General features: G+C 35.5%; 1 protein-coding gene across 4 annotated transcripts in view; it reads right to left on the bottom strand.

Moving 5' to 3' along the window:
• Positions 1-26328, bottom strand: part of LOC131034032 (phenylalanine--tRNA ligase beta subunit, cytoplasmic) — a 106315-nt gene that overhangs the window by 4625 nt on the left and 75362 nt on the right. For 3 of the 4 annotated variants that reach the window (XM_057965377.2, XM_057965376.2, XM_057965378.2), the window contains 5 exons: positions 25125-25259; positions 23484-23558; positions 18449-18556; positions 4626-4721; positions 4402-4485 (listed from right to left, as the gene is read on the bottom strand). In XM_057965377.2, the coding sequence (XP_057821360.2) occupies positions 4402-4485; positions 4626-4721; positions 18449-18556; positions 23484-23558; positions 25125-25259 (498 nt within the window). The remainder of the gene's footprint in view (positions 1-4401; positions 4486-4625; positions 4722-18448; positions 18557-23483; positions 23559-25124; positions 25260-26328) is intronic. The other variant, XM_057965379.2, reaches the window with a different exon arrangement.

Below are 26328 nucleotides of genomic sequence, written 5' to 3'. Positions count from 1 at the left end.
ACGAGCCGTATGGTACTAATTTTGGTTGTAGGAGCAAAAGTCTCCTCATAGTCAATTCCTTCATTTTGTGAAAAACCCCTTGCAAGAGACAAGCTTTGTATTTGTCAAGGGTTCCATCAGCTTTATACTTAACTTTATACACCCATTTGCAACTAATGGGCTTCTTCCTTGGAGAAAGATCAGAGAGGACCCAAGTGTTATTCTTCAAAAGACTATGATGTTCAGCTTCCATAGCCTTTTCCCACTCAGGAATCCCTTTAGCCTCAGAATATGTTTGAGGCTCAAAAATACTATGAATGTTGGCCATGAGAGAAAAATTGATTGTATTTTGTTACTTGCTCTTATTTCTAGAAGATCTACCCTTGATGAGCTCATCAAGTCGAAGACCACTTATGGTCTTAACCCACCATTTAGGTCGAAGAGTAGAATAGCCAACATCAAATGCAGAAGGAATGATTGGAACAGGATTTGGAACAGGTTCAACAGGAGGAGGATTAACATCATTCGGAGGAAATTCAGGTAGTGCATCATCAAATTCAGAATCTGCATCATCCCTCCCATCAGGTGAACCAAATGGAAGACGGACACCCAAATCAGAAGCCTTCAAAGGTTGATCCTCAAAATCATGCTCAGACGAAGAAAGCTGAAAAGGTCCTCGTTCTTCATCAAAGACAACATCACGACTGAAGATAAGATGATCAGTGTCTACATCAATCAGCCTTGTGGTTGTCAATGCATCATGTGAACATATGCTAAAGAGCCAAAGACTTTCAGATGACTGATCCTAGGTTTGTGACCAGCCCAAGCTTCCTCATGAGTCTTGCCCTTACCAACCTATGTGGGAGACTGATTTAGGAGATAGACTCCAGTAAACACTGCTTTTGCCCAATATTTCTTAGGAACATTCCTGTGTTCCAACATTGACCTAGCCATTTCAAATATAGTGCAGTTTTGACGTTCAACAACGTCGTTTTGCTAAGGAGTGTAAGGTGTGGTTAACTGGTGTTTGATGTCGTGTGTATCACAGAAGGTGGAGAAAGCAGTAGAACAAAACTTCCCCCCATTATCTGACCTAAGAGTGACTAAAGGATAACTTGACTCTTTTTCTACGAAGGCCTTAAACTTTTGAAATACAGTAAACACATCTGATTTTTGTCTAAGAAAGTATACCCACATTTTACGACTGAAATCATCAACAAAAAGCAAGAAATACCTAGAACCAGTAACAGAAGGTGCATTCATCGTACCACATACATCAGTGTGAACCAGCTGCAATACCTTTGAGGTTCGCCATAAGTCACCATCCTTGAATGGTGTCTTGTGCTGCTTTCCATCTTAACACGCTCCACAAACTCGGTGATTCTGAGTCTGAATCTCAGGTAAGCCAGGAACAAGATCCTCCCGAACAAGCTAAGCAAGGTAATGAAAGTTAAGTGACCATACCGTTGATGCTAAAGACCGTTGATAGAAGATGATTTAGTTGCAAAGGCATGCTCAAGAGAATCACCTGTATCCACAAGTTTGTATAGACCATGATCCTCAATGCCAACAGCCATAGTAGTGCGAGTCGCATGATCAACAATCGAACACTTGTGTGAACTGAATACCACATCAAGTTGAGGAGAATGTCGCATAATGTGGCTTGCTAAGCGAAGATTCAGTTCCATGCTAGGAACGTAGTATACATTGAGGAATATGAGATTCCTCCCACCAGACTGTATTTGAACGTTGCCCTTGCCGATAACAATATACTCTTCACCTCCTCCAAAAATGATTGAATCGGTGAAAGGTGAGAAGTTTGTGAACCAATAACGCCGATGAGTGAAGTGTCAAGAGGCACTGGAGTCTACATACCAAGCAAAAGATTTCACATGATCTGCAGGATGCTTCGCCATGAAAGCGTAGAATGCAGATTCTTTCTACTCTGAGTGCTCTGCGACATTGGCCTTAGTCTAAGACCCTGCTTCCGTTGTTCGGAAGCTATCTGATTCTGACAATCCTTGATCATGTGACCAAATTTGTGGCAGTTCGAGCTATCCTAAGACTGATTGAGGCCTTTCTACTGAAATGACTGAGATTTACCTTTATCCTTGTTAAAGGATTTGGCTGTGAAGGCTTGTTCTAAGGAGGACGAAGTGGCACTGCTACCAAACTGTTGTTTCCAACGACCCTGTTGCAAAAGTTTGGTGCACAACTCTGGAAATTTCAAATCATCGTTCGTTGCAGTAATGTTGAGAGTTTCTATGAAGTGCTCATAGGATTTAGGTAGAATTTTTAGGGTTAGAACAACCATATCCTCTTCCTCCATTTTCCTCCCAATTGCTTCGAGCTGATCTTGAATGTCCTTAATCTTTGTTAGAACACAAAAACAACACAACTCTTATCTGATGTCTCATGGAGATCCTTCAGAATCATCCAAATCTTTGCAGCTATCTTGCTAGATGGCACTTGCGGCAGCTAATCATCAGTCACTGAAAGCTTGATAAGCATGACTGCTTCCCAGTTGCGCTCGTCAAACTTATCCTGATCTTGTCCAACTGTAGTAGGATGAGTCTCTTCCCAAAACGAGATCAACAAGGCTGCAGTATTCAAAAATTGTCATCATCCGCTGCTTCCATGTGTTATAATTTTTGCCATTGAATCGCCGACAGCCCTCCAACATGATGTTGGTCAATAACGCCATTGTGCACACTTTCCGAGGCACAAAAAACGAGAGATTTTGAAAAGGTGAAAAACTGAAGATGAAATTCAAGGCACAGATCCCAATGTTGAAACAAAGGTAGAATCAAGTACAAACTTAAAAAAAAATACGAAGTACAACAAGCACAAATCCCGAAGTAAATTTTGATAGACCCCCACAAATATGGGAAAAACCCACAAGGAATCTGCAATTAAAAAATAATTCCGACAAAAATTCAAGGGTTTTATGCAAAACCCTAGCTAGTAGAACAAAACCCTAGATCGTCAAAAGAAAAACTTGTGTAGAAAGCTGAAAAAAAATAGCAGAAAAGCGCGCAGAAGCCAAGAAAGGGCACAGAGAATTATTTCCATCACAAAATGCAAAAAAATGTAGAACCCATCGCCTGAAAATCCGACACGAGTCGTGAAAAAGTTGAGAAGACACGCCCGTCATGCAAAAAAGAAATCGCGTGAAAAAAACCACAGAAAAAAGCCTGCAGATCGTACAGACAGAGAAAGACCGCACGTAGGTAGAGAATAATAGCATCGCGTCAAGCAGGAAACAAGAACGACGCCTTAAAAATTCGCCACACGATTTTTAAAACACAAAAAACTGCCACACGAGCAGGTTTGATCACAAAAATCGCAAGCAAAGAAAATAATACGACGGGTGGGGAAATGCCACTAAAAACATAGAAGAAATCACGTCGGAAACAAATGTAAAAAACTCACGATCTATAGGAAGGTGACGCGAAAAATGGCAAACGCCAAAAAATTTCGTCACAATAAAAATTCACCCAAAGAAATTCAATTTTTTTTTCTTCTCAAAAAACCCAAATAAAATTCTTCTGAGATTTAGAGAAAAAAAAAAAAAAATATTCTCTTTCCCACTCTGATACCATGTTTTGGTAAATAATCAAATGAATAAAAGAAATGATCAAAAGATCATTTAAAGAATTTACAAAACAATGTTTCTAAAAAGAAACAATCGTAAAATAGAAACTAATATTTACAATAAATTAAATAATTGACCCCTAAATAAACATTAAATATATTAGTCTAATATTATGTTTAATGAGCCTAGATTCACTCCAAGAAGTTATGAAAGGAATCCCCCACAATCTAGTATTTCTTTCACACTATTCTAATTCTCCATATCATCCAAAGATGCAAGTAAAGTCCATACTCATGTGCTTGAAATGATAATGGATTTGGACTCCAAAATTTCCTAGAAGCTAACCCACAACTCACAACAGTGCTTTGGTATCATGTAGGTTTTGACAATGAAGCCGCCCAAGAATGCAAATGAGTGAAAGGAAAACATTAATAGAAAATCAAAACTATTCAAATAAATTGTACTCATTTCAATAGAAATGCAAAGCTATGTGATCAATTTTTAAACAATTCTGAATTAGTAAGAAGAAATTTGGTGAACTCTGTGACTTAGCTAAGAACTATATGATAACCTTATAGAACATAAGAGTTAAATTATAAACATGCTATGTGATCATTATAAGATAAGATTCACTGAACATAACACCCCTCTACCATTCAAATAGAGTTCAAATATTGGAATTGATCCCAGATAAAATTTGCAGGTTAGTAACACATTGTTCTTGCTCTACAACTTGAAAGTAAATGTAAGACAAACTTTGAATAATTTATACTATAATTATTAACAATCAAATTTTAACATTCAGAAAAGCCAGGACATATTACTACCTCGGGATGCACAATTCCAAATGCTCCAATACTCTTCCCTTTAAATATAATATTTGCTTGTCTACCAGGGAAAAACTCTGGCTCCTGCAATTGGAAAACATCAAAACAATGTTATTTATAAATTTCAATAAATTGTTGATGCTAGAAGAGAATACTAAAATCTTCAAAGAAAGTTCATTACCCTTTTTCCCCTAAATAATTAAACAAAACCATTCGAATCTTACATGAGATGGCCTTATATAATAGCCCGAATCATCTCCCACTGAAACAAAAGGTACACCAACAACTTCCATAATTCTGTCCACCAGACCATGAATTACCTGCAGGAATCAATACATACAACATGCAATGAGAAAATGGAGGGCATCTCAAACTTAATATTAAGAACTACTTTTGTCTGCAATGCTTGAAAGAATAAAGACCTTTCTATAGGATGAAATGATCAAATTTTGATTTTATTTTGTGGCAAATTTATTTCCATTCAAGATGAGTTTCATTCATTTAATTATTGAAAACACTGAAACAAAAAAGCATCCGTCATAATAGACAATGAAAATATATTTAATGCTCTTCTAGGAAACAAGTCCTATGACGAATACATATAGATTGCAGAAATAAATGACTGAAAAGACAAAATAGGAAAGCAAGAGAACCAATTCGGAATTTGAAGAATTTGAGCATGAGATTATAAGAAACAACCCTGGAATAACAAAATGGTCTTAGGCTACTAGTAGGGCTTTATACCACACCATGGGCCTCGAATCTATTCAACTAGATAATATTCTTTTTTAAAATAGGTTTCAATCAATGTTATGAGAAGATAGCTGCTTGCCGTGAGAACCAACAGCAATCCTGACTCATTGAATACTCCAAAATAGGATGATCATTTTTATGATTGTCTTTTGAGATCACAGTGTAAGAGTTTCTAATCCCAACAAGACCACCATAAAATATATATTCATGGCGAAAAAATTAAAACCAAACTATTGACATCCAAAATCACACTTTACATTTGGGGAAGTTTACCTAAAATTTGTCCCATCCTTGGTCTTAAAAATCCTATTCCTCTACCCAATTTTTCCTTATAGAGTTAATATTCTTGCTCTATCAAATCACGTTGATCTAAATCTTAATTGATGAACTTAAACATGGGGTATCTCGTTGGTAGTCAAAATTTGACCTTAGACCTAACCATAGGTCATTCACTCCTAGAATTTGAACTTGAGATGAGGAGGCCCAGCCAGTGACATCAAATTAACTCTTGCCTTGGGTTCTCACAAGTCCAAGTCGAAGAGTTGAGTTTCAAAGTTGGTGTGTCCCAACTCAAAGGACTAGAAAAAGAACTCAAACAAAGAAACAGATATATCTCTTCAACCAAGGTGTTGTGATGAGGAATAATCATGAAAAGACTGATTACCTTCAAGAAACCTGTTATCTGTTCTTCTACAACTGACTCTTCAGGCTAGCCACATAGTGAACAGTTTTTATTGGTGAATCAACATGTCTCCTTAATCATCTTGTAGCACAATTGACTAACAAAATGTTATAGTTCTAGACGACTGTGAATTGCTTAAGTTATTTAAGACATAGCTTATCGTCAAAAGCTTGATAAAGCACTAGCAAATTGACTGTGGGTAAGCACCAAAAGAAGAAAAATGGCAGTGAGACGATCTCAATTTCTAAGCCCCTCATAGATTCTAAGTTACTGTTTAATACAGTGAACTTTGCTTTTGAATCTATTATATAATAGCAGACGCAAGATACCCTATGATTGCTCCCAGGTGTAATTGATTTTATCAAAAAGTTTTAAGCATGTCTTCAAATAAAGACATTTTAAGAGTGCACTCTTTATTGTCAGAGTTCTAGCCTTGATAAATGTACCTTATAGTTTCACTCAATATCAATAACATTAAAGGAGCTGACAGTACAATCATGTGCCAAATTCAATCAAGAATCTATGAAGAATATGTTTTGGACTTTCGTATCCTGCCCCACTGATCTCACCATAATATTGGGAAGAAAAAATCAATTTTTTGATTGCTTCAAACCTCTCTCATGGAACCTTGAATGAATTTTAGGGCCTACCATCGCTACTGACAATCAATCCTTGTTTACACCAAGGAGCAACTCAACAAGAAGTTAATAAAGAACCACAATACAAGGTTGCATGGGTACGGGGGTACTTGGAGACACCGGAGATTAGTACTGGTACCGGTATGGCTATTTTTTCAACATAGGAGACGAGGGTACTTGGAGACGCCAATTTTTTTTTATATAATTTAATAATTTATAGAAAATCTGAAAATATAATGACATTGAACTTTCAAAACAAGAATTAACAATAACTTTGATGTTTAAGTACACAAATGTGAAATGAGTCAAATCAAAATGTCATACAATAGTTGTGTCAAAGTTTCAAACTGATTACAAATTGAAAATAGCTTGATAAGCAGCAAGATGATACACAAACAAAAATCAGAAATCTTATATCTATCATCTACTCTTCTATGCCATGATCATCCATATCAAGGTCCTCATCTATGAGGCTATCCAAATAGTCATCACTCTCAAATTCAAGTTCCTCTTATGGTAGAATAATAGGAGGTAAATCGTCTAGTCCATTTGCTTCGACCACTTCATCCACAATGACTGCAACTTCTCCATCAAGTGAAATTTGATCCCATTTTGTTGAAGGACCCTCATTGTATCCAAGATCTACACGAGAGAGAAGACGAAATGAGCTATGAATCTACACCAAGTTCTCTGTTTTCTTTGATCCTAATCGGTTCCTCTTTAGTGAATGAATAAACCCATAAGTACTCCAATTTCTCTCACAAGAAAAAGAGTTGGCTACTTGTGAGAGCAATCGTATTGCAAATGATTGCAATTGAGGGGTTTCATCTCCATGGTTCCACCACCACTCTATACGGTCTTACTTTACTTTCATAACATATACAACTTCCACGGAAGCAAAATCACCTTGCCCACAAAAAAAATTTATTCCATTTAGTCCTCATAATTGAAACATCCTCACCTCGGCCATAAATCTTTTTAATCGCAGCCCAAAATCATTACCTCTCTATCTTGATTTGGAGCCCTCTTTTTGGTCACTTCTATATCATACCATTTAGGATTAAAGGCATAGGCAACACTAACAACCATGGAACACAAAGCTCCTTTGACTTCACAAAGGCAGTCAAGAAGAATGAAGTAAGAAGCAAAACGTGTATTAGCAAGTTTGAGAAGTTCCACCTTGGCAAATTTAAGATAAATGGCTTGTGTGGTGATGGTTACATATAAACATTTGTATTTTTATGCCCTTCTCTATGAGACCTGAAATCCATAGGAATTTGCCAATATCTGAGTGCATTATTGAACGAATGCACAAAACATGGTGTCCAAAATATCTACTTGTACCTCTTTTGCACCAACATGTCTACTGCTTTACAAACAAGGGCAACATCAATAACAACTTGGAGTACATGTGATGCCCCCACCTCCTCGATGTTGTCACGTAGCTGATTATGAAGTAATTCTGCATATTTTTCTTGCCTTAAAAAAAAAAGGCCCTTTGATGCATGTTACCATGATATTAAGGAGTGGATGATTCCTAGCATTTGTCCACCCATCCATCACAATACTACATCCTTTTGTAGCCCACACTCTTTTCAATGTGTTGTTTTTTCCTCTAATCGAGTTTTTTCTTTATTGACTATAGTAGTGCGAAGCTTTTCATACCCAGATGGTTCATTTGTCCACCCATCCATCACAATACTACATCCTTTTGTAGCCCACACTCTTTTCAATGGTGTTGTATGTTCCTCTAATCGAGGTTTTTCTTTATCGACTAGAGTAGTGAGAAACTTTTCATACCCAGATGGTTTATAGCCTGCTAGTGCATTATTGATAGCATGGACCATCTTTCTATAGAAAGACGAGCGAACAACATTAAATGGTATTCCATTTGCATAAAAGAATCATCCAATTGCTACATCAACTGCTTCTTGACCTTGCACATCAAACAATCTTTCAATGGGGTTTGAGCTTCCAATGTGTCGTCTTTTACGAGCCTGTTAATTTGCTACATCTCTGAAAGTCCCATCCACCTCTAACTCTATATTATGACTGTGAGCTGCAGTAGTTGCCCCTATTGTTGAAGCGTGATAACTTGGAATAGCAACTTTCCCATCAGCCCTTTCTTGTTCCCTCATAGCATCATATTGTTCTAACTCATTTGTACAACCTTCAACAACGTTACATGGTAGGTGAAGGAAATGAACCCTCACCCTCATGTAGGTACCTTTCCATGTAAATGGACAAAGTTTGCTTTTAATAGTGGCTGTTCCACCTGATCTTTTCGGCCCCAAAATATGGTCAACACACTTCCATAGTGGGTACAACCCTTGTTTTCCTCCACTTGACATTTTGAACTTGCACAAAAAAATAATAAATTAAAATATTAGGTGCAATCATTGCAATGCTTAACTTCTCACTGTTTGTCTATGAACATCATAGTTTAATTTTAATTTCTAGGTTAAATTTTTTCTTTTGATTTCAATTTCTGAGTTTCATGATGTTAATAACAAATTAAAAATTAAAATATAAAACTATGCATTTTTAATTTCTATGACTGAATATTATATAAAATCATAGAAATTAAAAATGCATAGTTTTATATTTTAAATTTTAATATTTAAATAAGTTTCTTCAATAATATTCAATGTAGAAAATACGGGAATAAAAACTATGAAACAAAAAATGAAAAAATCAAAGGGAATAAAAACTATGAAACGAAAAAATGAACAAATCAAAATATGGGAATCTAGAATAGTAGAATACATTTCAAATTTTTTTGTACTGATTTTCGATTCTAGAACAACTTTAGCAAAAAAAATGAAAAATATTTCACATTGCAAAGAAAGGGATCAAAATCAATTGTTGCATCAAAAAACCCTACAAAATGTGTTCATGCGGCTCTACCAGTGGCTCCAAACGAGTTTTCCTTCCTGACTCGTGTTTTTTCGCCTTTAAGATGTTGCATTTTAGGGGTTTATTTTTGTGTCATATTCTCGACCCGTGTTTTTCCATTGTCGCGTTTTAGGGTTTTTTTCATTTTTTCAACACGAAAACGTTCCGAGACATCTTGCCAACTACTGCCCATGTCTCCTACAACTAGAAACACATCCACTCTCATCTTAGACACGGTATACACATCCTAATCTCCAGTTTGTGTCCTAGGGGTCCAGGTACATTTCCCTGCAACTTTGCCACAATATGATTTGCTCCTCAGGTTTGATGATGTAATTGTGTATCACTACAAGTTAACCATCTAGTCATCCATTCAAAGCAAGAGCAAATCAGTTGTCTTCTATTTGGCTGCCTATATATCGTCCAAGATGAAAATGCAGTTTTAGTCCTATCCAAGAACTACTTTCTTCACCTAACCCTTGATGTTGTGCTTTCATCTAATCTCCAACATTCATCTAACCATGGGTAAATTGAAACAATTTGGTCCTCATTCACAAATGATGTTTAGGGATGAAACACTACATGAACATACATGTAGTCCTCATATAAGCAATTGTTCCATCACTCAACTCCCAAGGATTTGGCCATTCTCTCTACAAGCCATCACAAAAGGAAAGCTGACTATTCCGGCTAACAAGAAATCAGATATAAGAAGACTAAGGATATTAATCCTCAACATTCAGATTGGTACCTAGAAGAGGCCCACACTTATACCAAATATTTGGCGACAAGGTTCCACCATATTGGATCCCAGCGTTCCACACAAAGCAGATATGATATCTCAAATTTTCAAGGCAACCCACCCACCTGAGAAGCACTTTCTTAAGAATGCGGAGCAAATTATTCACTAGCCCTGTCATGCTTGACAGTGTCACATTCACCACTGAAGTGGGACTTGTCATTGCTGAGCTACTTCTCCTTAAAATCAAATTGCTTCAAGTTTAAAAACAAATCATGATCTAGAAAAGTTCTACCAAAAACACTGCTCAATGCACCACGTTAGGTAAATCAAACATTAACCAAATTCAGTAGAGAAAATGAGAACTACTCATGGGAAAAGCTCTTACAAGAACAAAAGCTATGTTAAAGAAGACTCAACCTCAAGTAACAAAACCTCTTCTCTCTCAAACACTCAACAAAGAAAGAAAGCCATAAGCAAAGAAGTGGAATCTAGAGAACAAACCAGACCTTATGTACGAATCAAAATCACACTCCTATTAAGAAAAAACAATCCCCAACTCAGAATCACTGCCTCGTAATTTTAGATCAGTGCTGAGACTCATTTCACCAAGTCAAGCATATTTGAGAAATATCAGCGTAATACATTTTAAATCCATGAAGCTGCAAGCAGTTCACCTCAGCCCATTGTTTTTCAAAGAAAAATTAAGTCAGTATATTTTAACTTTAATTTTTTTTAAAATAGAGAAGAGTTTAAACAAAACTATATTTATAACCCTATAAAGAAGTCAAAAGAAAAAGATTGGAATTAAGATGAAACGAGAACAATACAGTGGCTTCCTCAATGGGAGATGCCATTTTTTCCATTACCTCCTACAACACTAAACAATAGCAAGCAGCACCCAATGAAAGAATGATGAGCTCTAACAAAACCAAATCAACTCAAGCTTAAGACTAGCTTCATGCTCTGAATAGATATTTTATGAGGAAACAATTGATATCAATTCCCCATGTCTCCAAATACCCCATCAAACAAACCTGCAAGTTATACTCCACAAATATGGCCTACTCTATAGTATAGTAGAATGCCCACATTACAACAATATAAGAATGAACAACATAACCATGAAAATCAATAATTTAAATCTGGAATTGGATCTAAGGTTATTTGCTCTATGCTACAAAAATTGAAAAAAATACAATTGTCTAGGGTTTTTAAGGCATCAGTCTACCCTTTACTCCTAAAGTAAATCATCTCCTGAGAAACTGGTGCAGGAGCACCTAGGCATCATTTTCAACATAGGTTTGAGAGCAAGTTTTGATTTTCATTAGCTTTGAGTGGGAATGGTTGTTTAAGTTGTTTTTGTGTTGCTTTAAGTTGTTTGGATGAGTTTTGAACTCATTATGAGGTTTTGTTTTCCTGTTTTCATCTTTTGCTCAAAATTGTCAGTTTTGGAGTTGCCTGGCAAAATGTTGTAAAAAGTGAGTTTTTTATGTGATTTTGTTTTGAAAAGGTCTAGGCATGTTTTGTGTTTGGTTTTTAGGTGTGAGAAGTGTTCTTAGGTGTTTTGTGGGTTTTGAGTTCAACCTTACACCTTCTAGGCACAAAAGTTGTCATTTTAGGCAACCAAAATGTCAAATTTAGTGTGCTTGGACATGTACCTGTCCATACAAGAGGTTAACCAACCTGGAATGGTATTTATTCTCTTGTTGGAACTATTGTAAGGGTTGTTCAATCGGAGTTTTTAATGATTATGAAAGTTTGCACTCATTTTACCTTGTTTTTCCCTAGTTTCTAAATTGGTGTGAGCAACAGTCCGTACACCTGCTGTACTTTTCCGTACTGTTCTTGCATTTTCAGTTTCTATTATGTTTTCTTAGACTTTTCCCTTTGGTGGCATTAAGTTTGATTAAGTTTTGAAGTTGTAACAAAATTGGTTTGATTTCACAGTTGCACTGCCCAGTCTAGGAATTTGGGCAAGAATGCTTGACCAACTTGGTTTCTTGGAGTCCTAAAGTGTTCATGGCTTGAGCAGGGTGAGCACAAAACCCCAAAAGGAGGGCTAATTGCTTGTAGCCTTTTTAGGCCTAAAAATTGGGTTCTGGTCAAATCGGGTACACAAATGGTGAATGAAAAGCACAAAAGACATCAATGTCGGTTGAAACAAGTTGTCCTCACATGAATTTGACACCCTTTGTGGGGTAGACTCCAAAATATTTAGTTTTAGCACTTGAGGAGGACTTCTACATCTCAAAACGTAGAAGACAAAAGATACCATTGGGAGCAAAACTTAGTTTCATGTGTAAACCAACAAAAGGAGACCTTGTGCAGTCAAGGAGCAGGTTAAGGACAGAGTTATGAAAGCCTAAAGGATGAACAAGGAGTCAGTTTACCAAGCCAGAGTGGTTATGGGGTTGAAGCCCTTGAGCAACCAAGAAGTCTTGTCTTAGGGAGGTGGAACAAGAGGAAGTTTCAGGTTGTCTATGAACCTTTTCACTCTGAGTACAGCAACAATACCTTGAAATAAGTAAGGACCTATTCTTAGTGAACAAACAAGTCACTTGAGCATTCCACTTGCACTACCTCCCTATCAGAAACCCTATACTATAGCTAATTCTCAAGAGAAGAACCTTCATCAACAAAGGCCGTAATTGCTAGCATCATTACCTCCTCCTAGAGCCATTAGTCATCAAATTGACTTTATACCAGGAGCTTCTTTGCCAAACAAAGCAGCATACAAGATGACTCCTGAACAAAACAAAGAGGTAGCTAGACAGATTCAAGAGTTATTGGATCAAGGATTAATCAAAAAGAGTATAAGTCCTTGTGCAGTGCCCACTGTGTTAAAACCTAAGAAAAGGGGCACATGGAGATTGTGTACGGATTCCAAAGCTATCAACAAGATCACAATAAGATATAGATTCCCCATTCCCAGAATAGAAGATCTGATGGATTGTTTAGGGGGTGCGAGGTATTTCTCCAAAATAGACTTAAAAAGTGGTTACCATCAGATAAGAATAAAAGAGGGTGATGAGTGGAAGACTGCTTTTAAAACAAATGAAGGTCTTTATGAATGGTTGGTTATGCCTTTTGGACTCTCTAATGCTCCCAGTACCTTTATGAGGTTAATGAATGAAGTATTGCAAGATTTTCTCAGTAAGTTTGTGGTAGTCTACTAGATGATATTCTCATTTTTATTAAGACTAAAGAGGAGCATTTGAAACACTTAGCTATTGTTTTGCAAAGATTATCTGATGAGCAGTTAACCATAAATCTTGAGAAATGTGATTTTATGCAGCAAGAGTTAGTCTATCTTGGTTTTGTTGTGTCCAGTGGAGATCTTACGATGGATCAATCTAAAGTTACAGTCATAACAAGTTGGCCAACCCCACAATCAGCCAGTGAGGTTAGGAGTTTTCATGGTCTAGCCCAGTTTTACCAAAAGTTTATCAGAGGATTCAGTGAAATTTGTGCACCCATGTTAGATACAATAAAGGGTGGTCATAAGGTTAAGTTTCAATGGACCGAAGCAGCCAATAAGGGGTTTGAGTTACTCAAAACTAGAGTTGCTACACAACCAGTGTTAATCCTTCCTAGCTTTGATAAGCTCTTTACAATAGAATGTGATGCCAGTCATCTTGCAGTAGGTGCAGTCTTGAGTCAGGATAACAGACCAGTTGCTTTCTTTAGTGAAAAATTGAATGATGCAAAGAAAAAGCATTCATCTTATGATTTAGAGTTATATGCATTGGTGCAGGCACTCAGGAAATGGAGGCATTACTTGCTTCCTAAGGAGTTTGTTGTGTATACAGACAACCAGGCAGTCAGTTTCTTGAATTCTCGGGATAAACTCAACCATAGACATGTGAAATGGGTAGAGTATCTACAAGCACATACATTTACTCTTAAGCACAAGAAAGGCCAATGTAACAAAGTAGTTGATGCTTTGAGTAGGAGATTGTTAACTATACAGGAGATCCAAGTAAAGAGTATTGGAATTGATTGCTTTCAAGATTTATATCCTAATGATGATGATTTTGCTGCTGCTTATAAAGTTTGTCTTTCTTTTGAGAATCATTTTCATAGAGAGTATGCTGACTATACATTGCAGAATGGTTTGTTATTTAGGGGAGGACAACTATGTGTTCCTAAAGGCTCCATGAGAGACAATCTCATTCAAGAGAAACACAATGGGTGTTTGAGTGGCCATTTTGGTCTCAACAAGACCTTAGAGTTGGTTCAACGTTTTTATTACTGGCCTAAGATGCAGAGAGATGTCTGGAGGTATGTTGAACAGTGCATGGTATGTCAGAAGGCCAAAGGTAATAGCACTAATGTTGGTTTATATCAGCCACTTCCCATTCCTTCTAGGCCATGGGAGTGCATCAGTATGGATTTTGTTGTAGGTTTACCAAGGACAAAAACAGGGCATGACAGTATCTTTGTGGTTGTTGACAGATTTAGTAAAATGGCTCACTTTATACCTTGCAAAACTACTAATGATGCTAGTCATATTGCTTTTCTTTTCTTTAAATAAGTTGTCCGTATACATGGTTTGCCATCTAGCATTGTATCAGATAGAGATGTTAAGTTTTTGGGTCATTTTTGGAAGACTTTGTGGAAGAAATTGGGTACTAACTTATCTTTTGGCTCAGCTTACCATCCGCAGACAGATGGCCAAACAGAGGTGGTGAATAGAACATTGGGTAATCTACTCAGATGTCTCACCAAGGAGTATGGACAAAGTTGGGATCAGCTCATCCCACAGGCAGAGTTTGCCTACAATGACAGTGTAAACAGATCCACTGGTAAGAGTCCATTTCAGGTTGTTTATGGTATGCATCCAAGAGGTGTTTTTGAGTTACATGATGTGACTAACTTGCAACATGTTAGTGGGACAGCAGAAGACATGGCACAATCTCTCAAAGAGATACATGAACAGGTTAAGCAGTCTTTGCAAGATACCACAACAAGAGTCAAGGCAAGGGTGGATGCTTCAAAGAGGGATGTCCAATTCACAGTTGGAGATTTTGTGATGGTACATCTCAACAAGTCTAGATTGCAAAAGGGAGTTCCTACCAAGTTACAAATGAGAAGAATTGGACCTTGCAGAATTTTGGCTAAGTATGGTCCAAATGCTTATAAAATTGATTTACTTGCTAATGTTTCTTTATCTCCTATCTTTAATGTTGCAGATTTGGTACCTTTCAAGGGGCAGCCTCCAACAAAGAATCAAAGAATTTCAGACATTTCAAATTCCCTTTCTGATCTACCTCTCCCCTCTTCTTCTTCTCCCATTCCTGAATAGGTACTTCATTCCAGAATCATCAAGAAGACTCAAAGGCATGACTACTTTGAACGTTTGGTCAAGTGGAAAGATCAACCAGCCTCTGAAGCCACTTGGATACCTGAAAGTGACTTCCCCAAGATTGGTATTCCTCTCTCTTTTCTGCCCAAAGGAGTCACATGACTTCTTTGTCACCGGGGGAGTATGGTGCAGGAGCACCTAGGCCTCATTTTCAACACAAGTTTGAGAGCAAATTTTGATTTTCATTAGCTTTGAGTGGGAATGGTTGTTTAAGTTGTTTTTGTGTTGCTTTAAGTTGTTTGGATGAGTTTCAAACTCATTATGAGGTTTTGTTTTCCTGTTTTCATCTTTTGCTCAAAATTGTCAATTTTGGAGTTGCCTGGCAAAATGTTGTAAAAAGTGAGCTTTTTATGTGATTTTGTTTTGAAAAGGTCTAGGCATGTTTTGTGTTTGGTTTTTAGGTGTGAGAAGTGTTCTTAGGTGTTTTGTGGGTTTTGAGTTCAACCCTACACCTTCTAGGCACAAAAGTTGTCATTTTAGGCAACCAAAATGTCAAATTTAGTGTGCTTGGACATGTACCTGTCCGTACAAGAGGTTAACCAACCTGGAATGGTATTTATTCTCTTGTTGGAACTATTGTAAGGGTTGTTCAATCGGAGTTTTTAATGATTATGAAAGTTTGCACTCATTTTACCTTGTTTTTCCCTAGTTTCTAACTTGGTGTGAGCAGCAGTCCGTACACCTGCTGTACTTTTCCGTACTGTTCTTGCATTTTCAGTTTCAATTATGTTTTCTTAGACTTTTCCCTTTGGTGGCATTAAGTTTGATTAAGTTTTGAAGTTGTAACAAAATTGGTTTGATTTCATAGTTTCACTGCCCAGTCTAGGAATTTGGGCAAGAATGCTTGACCAACTTGGTTCTTGGAGTCCTAAAGTGTTCATGGCTTCTCAAGAACCAGTTGGTCAATTTGTAAATTATGTAAATATGTGTTTTGGTTTCAAGAGTGCAGGTACAAGGTGTTTTGTGGCCATGGAGCCCTAGGCAAGTATGCCATTTGGCTAGGGTCTTGCATAAATTTGATGCTTTGCTCTCCCATAGCAATTGCATTCTTTTGGTGAACAGTCCTATGTGATGTCCAAGTGATATGTGCAAGCAAAGAGATTTCCTAAGTCTGGAAGAGGAAGGTTATATGTTCCAGTTTTATGAATTGTAAACCAAAACAGTGAGTCACTGTTTGGTAGGAGTTTTCTTTCCTAGTTTGCTCTCCACCATTCATTGGTGTGTGAAAACCTCTGTCTATACTTTGTTTGATTGTAAACAAGAACAAAGAGAGGTGTAAGCCCTGCCCATGGGTAATGTAAAAGCCAAGATCAAACAATGATCTCCTTAGGCAAAATGAAAAACGCCCAGCAGGCTGTCACAGTCAAGTATGACTGATTTTTGTATATTTGTTGAAGTTGTATATGGTTTTCTCCTCTCCAAATTGCAGGTATGAAGGACTTCATGCATGAAGAAGGCAGAGCATTGCTAATAAAGCACAAACAAACCTTCAAATAAGAGTTTTAACATTGCAAAGTGCAGGTCCAAAATGGGAAAACAGTGAAAAGAGAAAAGTGCAGTCCTATTTAGTTTGACAGTGAACTATTTGCTATTTGTAATTGCCTAATGCCTTTTGTGCAAGGCAAAGTGGATTCCTTCTTATCTCTAATGTTGGCTATGTTCATATGCTTCAATTGTAGTTGGAATTTTGCAAAATTGTGCTTGTAGAAGGCAAAAAGTGAAAAGTTGTCAAATGTTGCATTTCCCTTTTGTGCATATTATGAAAATCTTGTTCTTCACTTTGTGAGGTTTAAACCTTTTTGTTTATGGCCTTGTTAGCCAACAGCAAGGTAGAATTAGATGTCTTTGAGTCATTTTGAGGTTCCCAAGCTTGAAATGTGGTTTTTGCCAACAAGCCCTACCAAAACCCTCCTTTTATGCCCATTTTTGGGACAGTCACGGAGAAGGCTTTAGGGACCCCTAAACTTGATAAATCTTCAAGAACACCCAAAAGGGTATCCAAATATGTGATGCTTTCAGTCTGGAAGTCCATCGCTTGAGCAGGGTGAGCACAAAACCCCAAAAGGAGGGCTAATTGCTTGTAGCCTTTTTAGGCCTAAAAATTGGGTTTTGGTCAAATCGGGTACACAAATGGTGAATGGAAAGCACAAAAGACATCAATGTCAGTTGAAACAAGTTGTCCTCACATGAATTTGACACCCTTTGTGGGGTAGACTCCAAAATATTTAGTTTTGGCACTTGAGGAGGACTTCTACATCTCAAAACGTAGAAAACAAAAGACACCATTGGGAGCAAAACTTAGTTTCATGTGTAAACCAACAAAAGGAGACCTTGTGCAGTCAGGGAGCAGGTTAAGGACAGAGTTATGAAAGCCTAAAGGATGAACAAGGAGTCAGTTTACCAAGCCAGAGTGGTTATGGGGTTGAAGCCCTTGAGCAACCAAGAAGTCTTGTCTTAGGGAGGTGGAACAAGAGGAAGTTTCAGGTTGTCTATGAACCTTTTCACTCTGAGTACAGCAACAATACCTTGAAATAAGTAAGGACCTATTCTTAGTGAACAAACAAGTCACTTGAGCATTCCACTTGCACTACCTCCCTATCAGAAACCCTATACTATAGCTGATTCTCAAGAGAAGAACCTTCATCAACAAAGGCCGTAATTGCTAGCATTCAGCTAAAAATCAATGAAGTGTGATATATGTGATGCAGCTACTTTGTAATTTTCTCAAATGAAATAGCTTTTATCCTTTTATGATATCTCCATTTCACTTATCAAGATTATCTCAGTTAGTAAATAAGGCAACAACACAACACATCTATTATTTTCTTGATCGGATTTAAGACCTTATTAATAGTTCACACTTTAGGCCCGGTTATTAGCATTGCTTTCAAGTAAATATACCATGTTTCAATATATTTCCACTGCCAATTGAGAGAGAGAGAGAGAGAGAGAGAGAGAGAGAGAGAGATAACCTCAAATCCTGAATTTGAGTTGCAATATAATGCAGCAAGATGGCGATGATTTGCAGCACCAACATCCCTTTCACCATCCAAGATCACAACATCGCCCACCTCAAATATCTTCCACAAAATAAATACAGAACCCATGATTCAAAATTTATCTCTTGAATATTCCTGTTAAGTATACTCCATTTTTTCTGGCTATCAAAGTTGCTATTAATAGAACTAAAAGAACAAGAAGAGGATAGAAAAAATCTAACAGAGTATAAATCATTTAGTAACACGTGATATCTGGATTTAGTAGATACTTATAAATTAGTTTAGCAATACTTATAGTTGTCCTTTTGATGCTATCCTATATATCTGTTTTGCAATTTTTCACAAGCCTATAAACACCTTAATCTATCTAATTTCTTTGAACTTGAGAAATGCAGCCTATTTATAGAGAATCCTCAATTAAAAAAAATACAAATCAAGGTAGCATAGCACAATTGTGCTATTACAAATCATACACTACCAATCTCTAGACCGAGCAATCTAATATTCTGCTTTGTTTGGCTTTATAGACATAACCTACCTTATCCAGATGGCAAGAGCATAGTCATGAAAGATCGTGTGCATAAAATTATAATTTTTCTCATGACATCCATTAAAAAATGCAATGATTCATCCAAGCCAAAAAGAAGAGAGTGATCTTCACTAATCCCATTTTGCTCGAGAGTTCTGTTTTTTATCCAAACTAATTCTCATCATTTATTTTTTCTACTTCTTGGTTATCCACCAGTCTATGTTCTAAATTAATGACATATTTGAGTAAGAATGCATTTATTAAGGTGCGTTAGACTTTGGGATTGTCTGTAATGTGATAATTGCACTTCCAGTAGATCATTTAATGAAATAGTAGTGGTGCCATTCCTCGATATTAACATCCTTGTAATGAAGCCATTCACACTCTCATGTTTTACTCATTTAGTTAGACAATCAGTTACAGTTAGTCAAACTAAATTCATGACAGTGAAGGATGTCCTTGGAACGATGTCATTCACTCTCTGTTGTGATTTTCTCATCATGTTGATAGTCAGTTAAAGTTATTCAAGCTAAAATTGATGATGATCAAGGATGACCTTTATGGAAATTAGAAATTATTACCATCGACAACTTCAAGATGACACATCTATTTGGTGATTGAATGTGATTACATATATGAATTGTGAGACATGAATTAATTGATAGCTCTTCACATCTTTTTGACTAGCATCAAGTTGATTGTATGAGACATTGAGGTGTAATGATAAGTCACGTAAAAGACAGTCATCATGAAGTGAGTTCTATTTATGCACTTTTACTAATGTAAAACATAGTCAATAGTTGAATGAATGAATAAGATAAAGGTTGATGGAATTTGTTAGAGCAATCACTTGTTTTACACATTGTGATTATTTTGAAATGGCTAAAGTCTTTTTCTATCTTCTTCCTCTATGATTCTCCTTTTCTCTGTCTTTAACCTTCTGCTTACATGGTTTTTAAGGTGTTACTAAGCCTGCAATCTTACTGCAATTTGCATATGAAAAAGTTTGTGATTACAGACAACAGCATTGATATACAGTTAAGATATCATTTGTGGCAGGCCTTTTGACCTGTGAATTTAAGAATCTGCATTTTGAATGATACCAAGCATTCATACCATGCTATCCTCATTTCAAAATTTCAGCTACAATGCTGGATACTGCCCTGGAATCTCCCATACCAATACCAAAAGGGTTCCCGAACTGGTATGGGTACTGGTCCAGATAGCTTCAAGGTTCTTTTATTAATTTGGGTGCCTTCATAATAAAAACTTGAAAAAAAAAACCATGTATGTCTGCTTACAAGAGTCACAATATAACCCAAAAAGTAACAATTACAAACTATGACCATTAATCATTTCCCTCAGATTTTTTGAGTTTAACTTTGATTATTGACATTTTTCCTATTTTGAACTGATAATATATGTGACATATCATATCTTAGGACATATCATATATGTGTTATTTATTGATAGTGTCTTTTTGTTTTACGTTTAGTTATCATATACAACATTCATATTATATTTAATTTTATTTCTTCTGTTTATAATTTTTATGTTTCTTTAATTTTTTTTGTACAAACATCCAAGCCATACCATACCTGGGATCCAATTCTCTTTTAAAATGCAAAACTCTTAACATCCAAACCTGTACAGTAACTTAGTTTTTCACACAGGCTCCATTAGCTTTTATTATCACAATCACCTCTCTTCCTGTCAAGCTCAAATGATGTGTGAGCTTCATCTGTGGACATCTATGGGTTTAATAGGCGAAGAAATGTCATTTTGCAATGTGAAAACCACATCTGAAACATGTTAGTGTGCACATACCATGTATAGTGAGTTTTAGGGTCGAACTCGCCAAGTAATTGTGTGAGTTTGGCCCTAAAATTCACCAACTAATCTGTATTGCTGACTCACAAATTTAAATTGTGAAATCTAGGCCCACAAAAAAACCTGCAAGTACTCAGTAACTCAACTCTAAAACTCACCAAGTAATCTACATTCCTGAGTTACAAGCTTAACTGTAAAAGGTAACCGAAGAAAAAAAATAACTGAGTAATCAGCGACTCACAAAATACTCTGCAAGTTTGCAAATTATGGTAATCATTATATGCACACATTCTATATCAACTTCTTTCAAAATACACAAATTGGGATAATTCTATGCTTCAATATCTTGGCACCATTGCAGAGTTTTATTTGATGTGGGAATACTTTGTTTTCGAAGAACACTGGTAAAAATCAATATAATGCGAGGGTCATTCTACATTCTTTGGTCCTTATGTAGAGTTCTTCAAGACCTTAATTAGTAGTGAGATAAGTATTTGAAATTAATATTTTTAAAGAGAATCAAAACACTCATCAAACTATGCAAGATTTAATATGTAGAAGATGTAATCTGTATTAGACTCGCTATTGGGCATATTTCAAACATATCAGTACTTTAAGGCCAATTCACATACAAGTGCTCATGATAGGGGCCAATGAAATGGTAACGTACGAGCTTGTTAGAAAATGACTCGAAGACAACATTCCATCACAGAAGCAAAGCTAGGCATCTATAATCAACATAGCAAAAAAGAGGACAGAGATAGTTTAGAAAGCGTAATGAAGGAAACATTGGACTGAGGTGCACAACTGAATAAAGTCTGAATAGGGAAGGAAACACTGATAGATATGCTAATCTATAAGAACAAGAAAACCTCAAAAATCCAAGATTTTCTCCTACGTGACTGGCTCAAAGATGCTAATCACTCAATCAAATATAAAACCATTAAAGGATGTTTATTTCACCAAGAGATATTATTTACCATCTCACATAATCTATGGAGATAACTAATGACTCCAAAAAATAGTCTCAATAAGGAAAGACTGGGACCCTATTCAATTGATTGATAGACATCAGTTTATACTCTCCTAATGTCACTTCAAGTATGTGAGCCATCAATTGTCGTCACTTCCCCTTACACACACAGACACCTTTTCAACTTTATTCTTGACTTTGATAACAATGTGCTTATCGACATAGGTCCCAATTTTATCAACATAGGCTCCATTTTTATCGACATAGGCTGATTTTGGTAGATCTAGTATCTTCATAAATATTTCCTATGTACCCTATAACTATATGCTTCAGCATTTGGAACTCTGTAATGAATAACGCTACATATAGACTTGCAGAGCTTTCTTTTTCTTCAAGAATTTAGCAAGTAATGTTTCATACAATCCAAAAATGCAGGCAATCAAAAGTCACAGCCTAGCATTCTTTATTATGACTACCTTGGCTTCTGAACAATCTAAACATAGACTTCAGGATGGAAGTGTTTGTTACTAGACAATTCCATTCTTTGTTGTAGACTAACTTGGCTTCTGAACAATCTACGCACATAGATATTCTATGTTGTAATGAATGATGCTACGTACAGATTTGCAGAACTTCCTTTTTCTTTATGAATTTATCAAGTAATGAATATCTCATGCAGCCCACATATGCAACCAATGAAATGTCACAGTGCAGTATTCTTTGTTGTAGACTAACTTGGCTTCTGAGCAATCTATACATAGACTTCAAGATGGTGGTGTTTGTTAATAAACAATGCCATTCTTTATTGTAGACTTACTTGGCTTCTGAACAATCAGTAAACATAGACTTCAAGATGTCTCCCAGACTGTACTAGTAAATTCGTGCCTTACAACAATCAGCAGATTTTCGCTAATTTGGTATACATTATTCCTCAGTATATTCAAAACAATAGTCAATCTAAACCATTGAAAATGTTTTCCCACGAGCCAAATGATAAAAGATGCAGGCTATAAGAAAAGGCCTTGTAACAGGCTAACCCCAGAACACTTTTCACAAACCACAAGCTAGTAAATTACAGCTGTGATCTCACTAAACATGATGAATGATTCAGTTTTGTACATTTATTTGCCACTCCCTGTAATGTATAGACTACATGTATTAAAAGCTGACTCTAAAATGCCAAGTATAAACAAGAACAAACCAAATCTGAGGATCAATAAGAAAATCAAAATATTATCTGGCAAACACTGGATTCTTCAAAACATTTTGACACGATAATAAAGGTTATACAAGGGAATCCAGAATTCCTTGTTGCTAGGTCCTTGTGTCTGTTTGATGAGGCAATAATATCATCTTCATGTAACCAGAATTTATGAGTTGAGCTAAATCATAATTAATCCTTTTATGCATTCCTTCTTTTATTCATAGGGCAAAAGGCAGGAAACCAGATTTAGGAGAATCTGTACTTAGATTTAAATTCAAATATCTCAAATATTCTTACCATAAAATTTATCCATGCCACAGTAAGATATTTTTATACAGTTCATTTGGTCAAGCGAAAACTAAGCCAGTCTGTTTTCCTTCTTGATACTATAAATTCACATTCATAGATTACTTTTCCAGGGACATTCTGTCAATCTCCTTTAAGTCTACATTAATAGCAGTAATTATAATACCTTTATAGGCCGAGGATGATCTTTATTATGTCCTGTTGTCTTCAAAATACCAGGCAAGAGACTTATTCGAGCAGTCTGTAAAAAATATGATGAACATCACATTCAGCTTTATTATCATCACTGTACACAAATAGAAATCAAAAACCCTTTCTAGCTGTAATGTGCAGTAGAATATACACAAACAATCAACAAATTACATCGAAAAATATGCCATTAGAAGAAAAACATCTTAAAGGAAATGTTGATCTTTGACTATTACAGATCTGAGATGATATATACTTGTTTTGAAACTTGTATGCAACTTGATACTTTAAAGCACAAGTTTCAAGTAGAAGAGAAAAGATGCCTAAGACAGAAGCAGATAAAATCCAAGGTTCTGCTGTGATCAAAATAATATCATTAAAAAATTTAAAATACTCAATTTACTTTAGCACAGACAAATCGAACTCTACTTTCCACATCAAAATTACATGCATACCAAGAAAGATATGTCAGGAAGCCAAAGCCACTATGGAATGAATATTTGTATAAAAAATAATCAGACTGAAGGTACCAAAAAGCAAAAGATACGAAAAATTACTAATACACCAGACTGAAGAAAGAGCAGAAAAGTTGAAACATAATGAGATAGAAATTTACCCAATTATATAAATCACTATGATTTCATTAAAACAAGGCACTACAAGAATCCAAAGGTACAAATAAATAGTATCAAGATTCAAGGCACTCTGCATGGTTTCAAAAAATGTTTTTTGGAAGAGCAGAAGACAGAAGACAGATGACTGAATTTCTTCAAATTATTATCAAAAGACTGATAGTGTTGATAACCTGTTGAGACCTCAACCTTTCTTGTACATTTTATCTTATATTTAGTTTAGAGACCATACACAACAAAAGGATCATCTTTATATAAAGAATGATGGCATTCAAATGCAAAAGATTTCAAAATTTCATAATACATTATAGACAAAAAGACAAGCAGAAAAGTTGAAGCAATATATAATACAAATTATCAAAATAAATAAATCGCCAAGATTTGGTCAAAACAACATGATAAAAGAATACAACACACATATACATAATGTCCAAACACTCTGCCATTAACTTGAAAATACATTTTCCTGTTGAGTAAAAGACGGACAACTGAAATTGTCCAGAAAACATGCTACAACAACTATCATAAGACTCTATAGTAGTCTATAAACTCGCAAATTTGTTACAAAGTATTTTCAATGTAAATTTTTCTTTCTATTTAGTTTAGTGACAGGAAACACCATTTTAGCCTCTATGACAATCTTAACTTTCATCTACATATCAATATCTATAAAACTGTCTTCATCATATATTTATGAAGAAGCATTGATCTCATATTTGTTTTCACTTTGTGAAAATATGTTCATTGAATTAAGTGGAAACATCACTGCGGTATACATGCTACATTTTGCAATCAACATAGAATGATGTATATTTATGAGAAAACATCAGATTGGAATCATGAAGAATTTATCACAATTAAAAGAAATCACTAAGTTCTGTAAGAAAATGGCATACCATACAATACAATAAATGTATTTTTCTAAAAGATGTAAGTCTCCATAACCTCTAGTGTTTATATTATATTGACAACAAAAGAAACTACACCTCAAATTCACTTGATCGAGGGTTTCCAATGACCACTGAAGTCTTTTTGTCATCCTTTCTATTCACCATAGAAAAATTTTCTTCATAAGAGCATAATATCCATGTTAACACTTCTGTGAAGCCTGCCATGGCAATCTACATAAAAGAAAAAATAAAAAGGAAACAGTTACAATTTTTCAACAGCATTCACATTACCTACACTTATATACAAACCAGGATACAAATAATCCAAAAAAAATTAAACATAAAATTATAGTTTGCAAACCAAATCAGATGCAAAAACAACTTAAAAAGGGCAACTTCTCATGCTCTTGAAGATAACAACCAAATGAAACACATCAGTTCAACTGCAAACAGAAAAATATTTTTAAATGAATTGTGGAATAAAATTTTCTGCCTAACCATAATAATATGACTTGAAATTATTAATTGTCTTCTAATTCACAAGGTTTGAATTCGAGTTTGAGTTCGACACCAATAAAATTCAGATGAATTTGGGGAAGGGTAAAAATTCAAAAAAGAAATCGACATTAAATTCGTCTTATATAAATTTGGATTTTGAAAAATATATGAATAATAAAAATCGATTCAATTGTCAAAATAATTTAACAATGCTAAATTTGAAATTAAATTATATTGTAAAATAAAATAGTCAAATGCATTATTTATAAAAAAAAAATAATATTACATTAAATTTAAATTAATATAAATATTTTCACAAACGATGTTATTAAATTTAAATACATTATTCAATTGATTGGGAGCTGCCCCCTTTGGCAGCGCGAAATAAAAATTAAATACATTATAATAAATTTAAAAATATAATAATATAAATATATTCAAAATTTTAATTTTAATTTGTAATATATAAATAATATGTTAATTTTTTATAAAAGACGTCAACTTTAGATGGAATTCATTTCCGTCATATGGAAAGCATGATGGACTTTTCCGTCATTAACACATCTAGGGGCGATGGACTTCATTTCCACCCGGTTCTACTCTAGCCGACTCTCCCGATAACTACTTATGGTGAATTTTCCAGGTAAACATAAACCACTACCCTTGTCCTTTTTGTCTCTATTATAGCGAAATTGGCTCGGATACTTCATTAAATGCCATCTATGATGGATTCTAGTGATTCTTGTATATGGAAAAACACCTAAACCTTGTTTTGTACGAATTTCATGGCGAACTTGAATGT

Source organism: Cryptomeria japonica, chromosome 2, assembly GCF_030272615.1.
Source record: "Cryptomeria japonica chromosome 2, Sugi_1.0, whole genome shotgun sequence".
Classification (NCBI taxonomy): Eukaryota; Viridiplantae; Streptophyta; class Pinopsida; order Cupressales; family Cupressaceae; genus Cryptomeria; species Cryptomeria japonica.
The sequence above is the reverse complement of the archived record's forward strand: the minus strand, read 5'-3'. Positions and strand labels throughout refer to the sequence as shown.